Source organism: Carex rostrata, chromosome 23 (genome assembly GCF_964058835.1).
Source record: "Carex rostrata chromosome 23, lpCarRost1.2, whole genome shotgun sequence".
Classification (NCBI taxonomy): Eukaryota; Viridiplantae; Streptophyta; class Magnoliopsida; order Poales; family Cyperaceae; genus Carex; species Carex rostrata.
In genome coordinates this window covers 1,577,686-1,584,578 of record NC_135940.1, presented here as the reverse complement: position 1 = coordinate 1,584,578, position 6,893 = coordinate 1,577,686, and the positions used below count along the sequence as shown (strand labels likewise).

At 39.9% G+C, this 6,893-nt stretch overlaps 1 protein-coding gene across 3 annotated transcripts; it reads left to right on the top strand.

Annotated features, from left to right (window-relative positions):
• The first annotated feature begins 296 nt into the window (after positions 1-296).
• On the top strand, positions 297-6,374 carry LOC144574844 (mediator of RNA polymerase II transcription subunit 15a-like). Of its 3 annotated transcripts, none has more exons than XM_078324926.1 (10): positions 297-560; positions 701-772; positions 1,111-1,266; positions 1,743-1,854; positions 2,440-2,542; positions 2,701-3,279; positions 3,517-3,584; positions 3,901-3,975; positions 4,294-5,604; positions 5,724-6,374. In XM_078324926.1, exons 3-10 carry the CDS (start codon positions 1,133-1,135, stop codon positions 6,075-6,077), a joined length of 2,736 nt encoding a protein of 911 aa, XP_078181052.1. In that variant the 5' UTR covers positions 297-560; positions 701-772; positions 1,111-1,132; the 3' UTR covers positions 6,078-6,374. The 3 variants fall into 3 exon arrangements, with proteins under 3 accessions (XP_078181052.1, XP_078181051.1, XP_078181050.1); XM_078324925.1 differs by having other exon boundaries at positions 958-1,266; XM_078324924.1 differs by having other exon boundaries at positions 297-772; positions 1,068-1,266.
• Positions 6,375-6,893: the final 519 nt, after the last annotated feature.

Sequence of the window (6,893 nt, the reverse complement as noted above, 5' to 3'; positions counted from 1 at the left end):
GATGTGATAAAGTTTTTAGGTTCAATTTCATTTTTAAGAAATCTTGAAAAATTAATTTAATAGTAAAAAGGAAAATTTCAAACTATTTTTTTTTTTTTTAAGTTATCAATATGTGCAATCTTCTTTTTAGTTTCGAGCGGATAACGACAAGCTAGTTGTTCAACCTACATAATGCTCAATCAATTTAGGCTCGAAAAATAATACGAGATGGCCAGATGGGCCTATAAAATCATTTTGGCCCAATTGCTCCTCTCGTCTTCATCTTCTTTCTTCTAAACAGGAAAGTAAACACACTCTAATCCAACTCACCCATAATCGCACCGAGGAGCGGCGTCTCGGCTCAGCTGGGCATCTCCGTCGCTCGAGTCTCCTCCGGAATTCCACCTCCTGATAGGCGGGGCCCACTTAATATTGTTCATCAGTGATCAGTCGACGATCCTCGACTTCGTTGTTCAATCTCTCTCCTCTCGTTCCCGTTCTCGCCACCGCAGCTACCGCTGCAAAGTTAGTACAATCCTCGACTTCGTTGTTCAATCCTCGACTTGCGCTTTCTTAACTAGGTTTCCTTCTTCCTTTCTCTCTCCTCTTCGTTTCTTCTATCTTCTAATTACAAACTCCACTAAATCCCAAATCAGCATCAAACCTGACAACTCCTCTTGTCAACAACATCGTTCCTATTGGAATACTATCTCCTTGTCAGGAGGGCCCACTCGAATTCGCAACGCTGCTATATCGTTCCAAATCTCCGCCACTGTTAACCTACCGCCGCAAGGTTAGTACTGGGCTTACTATGACCTACTATGAGAACTGGGTTTTCTACTAGTTAATGATACAACTTCCTTTATCCTTTTTTTTGTTGTAGAAAGTTAAAAGCCAGCTGCTTGCCCTTTGTTAATTTCCAAAGAACAAAACATGAATGCTGTTACCCCTTAATTTAATATCTATATAATTTTTAAGGTACTTCCGTTTTGGAGAAAGGGAAATGATATTTGTTGGATAAGCTTAGAGTCTTGGACAGTATTGATTTGTATCTCCTGGTTTGGGTGCTTATAAAGGGTAGCGACTAGCGACTGAAAGGATACTACTTTCCCTCTTTGCAACTCATTGTAGACAAGGGCAACCTGCACCAACTATGGACTCTAATTGGAATACTGCGCAAAGTGGCTTTGCTACGGGCTCAAGTTTTGGTGTTGGACCCGATTCAAACACTATTGATTGGCGCTCACAAATGCAGCCGGACGCTCGACAAAGAGTCGTGAACAAAATGTGAGATTTTTTCCATTGATCCTTCTCAAGGGTTTTGAATTCTATTTTAGGTGGATTTTGGCTGGGAAGAAGTTTTTGATTAAGAGCTGTAAATAAGCAAGGACTAATGCCCCCCCCCAAACCAATATTCTTTAATCATATCAATCATATTGTATAAGATCAGTTTGGATTATTTAAAGTAGTTTATGTAAAACTGTTTTAACCATTTGATATTTGTAGTTTTTTTTTTTTTTCCAATTTCTTTCTTTTTTTGTAAAAGGGATGATTTCAGTTGTATTAATTATAATACAATCATTGCATATATTTGCCAGCTTCTTATACAGGCATTTGATCTGGGTATTATCAATTTACCAATTGATAAAATGAGAAACATTGCCAGTAAAATGGAAAATTGAGATAGCTCTTTCTGTGCATTTAGATTTATAACATCAATTTGAGCCTGTTAATTAGTTAATTAAATGGTTTTGTGATTTTAGGGTTGAAACATTAAAGAGTCATCTTCCTGTGCTAGTACCAGAGAGGTTAATCGAGCTTCAGAAAATTGCAGTTCGGTTTGAGGAATTGATCTACAGTTTTTCTACCAGTCAGGTACTTTTTCTTTACTATTTTTTTTTATTATTTTGATGTTAATCACTATATAATTCCTTTAAGCATCGTATATTGAAGTGGCATGTCAGAGTGTTATTATATAAAAGTAGTATTTGTTAATATTGTAATACTGTTGTTTGTTAAACTTGTGAATTTTTACCCTAATTACAATTAAAGACCTTCATTAAGTTGCTATAACCTTGTTTGTACTACTGTTGTTTGCTAACTCTGTTGTTTGCCATTCTACGTTTGAATTTTTACCATAAACTTGTTTGTTAAACATCTGCTGCCTCTGTTGTTTGCTAACCTGCTTTTAAGAAATTGTCATCTAACATTGCTGTGACACCTAACTCCAGGGAGCTGAACACTAGGATCCTGGTTTTTACCAATTAAATAATAAGACATTATGATATTTCTTAAAAGACTGAAGAAGACAATGACAAATATGTGCAGAAAAATTTAAAAGCTTAAAACTAACACAAGAATTTTTAAATGAGCTGATGTAGTAATTTGTGTGCCATCGTTAGATTTAATTGAAACTGATGTCTAATATCTTTCTTTCTCTTTTTTGTGGTTTTCTCTCAGCCTGATTATCTTAAAAGAATTGCTCTAAAAATGCTTTCCATAGAAAGAAAGACGCAGCCAGGATTAAATCCTTCCCTTCCCAACCAAAATCAGATCGACCCAGGTATTTATTAACATAATCTCTTCATCAGAATAAGGTACAGTTAGGTCACAGTCAGATGTTATTTGAACAACCTTTTAAGAGCTACCTTCAGTTGACAAGTCTGTATTGTTAAGTTCTTCTTTGTAATTGAGCTCATTGCAATTTAAATTATGAAACAGGTGTTGGCTTGCTGCAAGTAATGAACCGAACTACTGCTTCAAGGCAACATCAACCACTCTTACAGGGTTTGCCTAACATTCCTCAACAGTCGCAACCCATGATACAGAATTCCACCACGTGTATGCAACAGACAAATAATGTGATTGACTTACAGCAGCAGCGGTTGCAAATGCAGAAAAACCAGATGCAGAAGAACCAGTTGCAACCGAATCAGATGCAGCACAACCAGATGCTGAACCAGCAGATGATACTTGACCAACAACAAAATCTGTTTCTGGCAAGTGGGGGTGCAAACAACATAGATAACATGCAGAGGAAGATGAAAATGCAAAGAAATGCAGGACAGCAACAACAACAGCATCTGCTGTCCGAGCTCCAATCACAGCAGCAGCAGCTGCCACAACAGCAACAGCCAAGCATGATACAGATGCCGCAGCAATGGATGCAGGGATTCCCGTCCCTACTACAAACGCAGAATGGCAATGCAATTGATCCACAGAGGCAGCAGCAGCAGCAGTTCATCTCACAACAGCAACTACAACAACAACAGAGAGTAGTCCAGAATGTTGCTTCAAGCAGTAAACTTTGCACCCCTTGATTATGTTTAGTTTATTTTTTCGATGTGATCATGGTTAGTTTTTGAATTTTCTTTGTTCATAAGATATGAAAAATTATGTAAAGCCTTTAAAACTTTTAATCACCCTTTTAAGGATAGTGTTCTCTAGGTTTTAACAAAATAGGATTTTGGAGATAGTTTTCAATTTGGTCTTGCCATCTAGACTTTCCGACTAATTGTTCTTTCTTTTAATCTTCAGCTGCATCAATGGATTCTGCAGCTTCGACAGGGAACCAGGAAGATTGGCAGGAGGAGATTTACCAAAGGGTGCTTCTTTTATTTCCATTTGTTTAGATTGAATTGGCTCAGACAGGGCATCAGGGAGAATGAGCATCTTTGCTTTATGAATTCTGTTTCGAAAAAGCAAATTTATTGTTCAGGATAATTAAACTTGTGGGTTTGTTTCTAAACTAGTGAATTATACTGGTATCAAACTGTCCAGTAACATGATGGACAAACATAACCTATGTCCATGCTGGACTTGTTTGTGTGCTTTTGCTGCTCGTATGCTTTCATTTTGCATTTTGAGTATTTGGTTTGTTGCACTGATTTGGTATCTTTCTCTTCTGTTCCTTCTATGTAGATAACATATCTGAAGGACACTTACTTCACCGATCTTAGAGAGGTCCATCAGAAGCTTTCAATTAAGCTTAGTCAAGTACACTTTTTTCTCATTCTTTTTATTTCTTCTACTAAATTTCTCTCTGGGCCTCTTATATACCTACTCGTACTGGTAGTTAACTTGGTAATTTTGGCACTGAACTAGGAAGAACCTGTTTCTTACTCTTTTAATTTTTCAGAAGTCTTTCGGCCTGATATTGTTTGGTACCTTAACAAAGCCCAGATCATGACCGATAATAGATCTGTCCAAAAATGGTGTGAAGAGTAACTGGTTTGGTATCAAGCTTTTACCTCTTGGAATGCTGAAAGATCAGGCACGGCTAGTAAATAAATTCTCTCTCTCTCTGTGGTACAGCTGGATAGTGTAGTACCGCCGAATGCTAGAGGGGAGCAGATCGAGAAAATGAAACATTATAAGATGGTTCTTGAGTGCATGATGGCAGGGCTGCAGCTCAGCAAGAACAGCGTGCAGATTGGCTTGAAAGACAAGTTATCTGTTTATGAGGAGCAGATTGTTAGTATTCTCCAGAACCACAAGAAGGCACCTCAGCAACAACCCCAGGCTGGTGCCCCTTCTGATCAACTGCATTTCCCTGCTCTCCAACAATCGCAACCTGGCTTGCAGTCTCAGGAACCGCCACAGCAGCAGCAACCACAACAGATGGATAACCAGAACCAGCTCCAGCAGCAATTGAGCATAGGTGCCATGACCCAGCCAAATAACTTGCACATGCCAAATGCTATGCAGCAGGGCATGCAGAATACATTACATTCGGATCAGCTTCAGGCCAGTGGCATGGGATTTGGATCTTTACAGCAGGGTTCCATGGGCCCCACCATGCGGAGCACTATGAACCCTCCCCAGATGGTTGGTTCTGGTGCTGCCATAAGCTCAAGCATCATGTCACACACTGTCACCATAGCTGGGATGCAAACAAACATGAGTTTTACACAGGTTCTCAAGCCTCAACAACAACAACAGGAGCAACAAATTCAGCCGCAGCAGCATATGGTGCAGACCCAGCAGCAGACGCAACAGCACTACTTGCAGCAGCGTTTGATGCAGAAGCAGAAGCAGATGCAACAACTCAGTGAGCCAAGTGACCTGGCTGACCTGAAGCCCAAGGAAGGAGCAGCCGGCATGAAACCTGGTTCTATGTTCCAACAGTACTACCCTGGCATGGGCCCACGTAATGGCTACTACCATTCTCAGCTCAAGTCAGGTTACAATCCACCCATCTCTTCACCTCAGAATATACATTCATCTTCCCCTCAGATCTCCCACCCATCTCCCCAAGTTGACCAGCAAGGGCTTATCCCTCCAACCCAGCTGAAAAGTGGGACCCCTCTTCAGACTTCTGCATCTCCATTTGTTCCCTCTCCATCCCCTCCAGTTGTCCCATCTCCCATGATAAAGGACACAGAGTTGGGTGCTGGGTTGATGCATAACTCTGCTACTGGCCAAACAGGTCAGCCACTATCTGCAAATACTGCACAAACTGGCCAAATGGGTCAGCCTCAGGCAGAATCCCTTGCTGTTGGTACACCAGGGATATCTGCTAACCCCATGCCTGCTGAATTCATCAGCCCTGAAGCAGGCCAGGGTACTATCCTGTCAATTCAAGTTCCCGAGTCTGAGACGCCAATCCAGAAGCTTGCTCGACTGGTTACTTTTTCATAACCCTTCTAACATATCATTTTTTTGCTGGTAACCATAATGTTCAAAGTTACCCTAAATTAAAGAACCTTTCGTAGTCAATCTGATAATCTAATTTGTGCATGCAGATGAGAACAATGCCGCAGAGCCAACTAAATGCTGCGGTAAAAGACATAGCATCAGTAGTGAACATGGTAGATAGAATACCAGGGTCAGCACTAGGAAATGGATCACAGGCAGCAATAGATGATGACTTGGTGGTTATGACCAAGTGCCGGCTCCAGGCCAAGAACTTGGCCCATCCCGAGGGGGTTGGAGGAACATCTGGCAGGGCTTCATCCCCAACCAAGAAGAGGAAGCGTGATTCCATTGCCCGAAAGGTCATACAAGAATATGCTGACCAGTTCGGGGGTGGGAGCTTCTTCTCAAGAATAATCAAATGGCAGGCTGTCAACCCAGCAGACCCGTATGTTATTGTATAAATGACATATATATATATTTTTGTGTCATACCTTTTTTTGTCTGTATATGATTTCCTCAAAAAGATACCATGTTGACTTATCTTTCTTCAATGAAAATAAGGAAAAAAGGTTCTAAAATGTGTAAATAAGATTTTCTCTCTCCTTTTCATGGCATTAATTCTGTATATTATGTTTCTCCTTTTCATGGAGATTCACGAATAACTGCAAGATTTGTGTGTAAATAAGAAATGCTCCGATTGTGCAAGTGATTTATGCCAATTTAATTTCCAATAACTTTAAATGTATGTATGGATCTAATATATTTTTGATTTAGCTGGGCTAGACGTTACCTTAGTCTAGACAAATGCTGATTTTCTAGATTAGAGCTTCAATGTTCTCTATACATGACCGTATTTGTATAATTAGGAAAAGTACATTAGTTGGGTTTCACTTTTAGTTTTACCAAATAATTATTCATTTTGATTTTTCGCCATTACTCCAATCAATGAGGGTGTCTCTGACAACATTTGATTATGGAGATCTTGCTCATTACCGCAACTAAACGACAGTGTATCTTTCAATCCTTCTGAGTGGGCTGTGTTGTTATCACCGTCAAATTGGGAGTTGGGCTTCTGACAAATTGGTGATACTTACTGGACGGGACTGAGAAGTGAGAATGAGGGATGAGGATCGATATCTGTTGGATTTCATCTGCCATAATAATTCAGTGTACACGGTCAACAGTAAAAAGGGAATATTAGTTTATGACCTTCATAGCTTTGCTGTGAGGATCTTTCCTTCCAAAATAAACTATAATCGTGTTCATGACCGATAAAT

Excerpts from the sequence above, each read along its gene's own strand:
- LOC144574844 (XM_078324926.1), top strand. The coding sequence starts at position 1,133 with ATGGACTCTAATTGGAATACTGCGCAAAGTGGCTTTGCTACGGGCTCA. Across the intron at positions 2,543-2,700 it reads CCAAAATCAGATCGACCCAG|GTGTTGGCTTGCTGCAAGTA; the intron begins GTATTTATTAAC and ends ATTATGAAACAG. Across the intron at positions 3,976-4,293 it reads TTTCAATTAAGCTTAGTCAA|CTGGATAGTGTAGTACCGCC; the intron begins GTACACTTTTTT and ends TCTGTGGTACAG.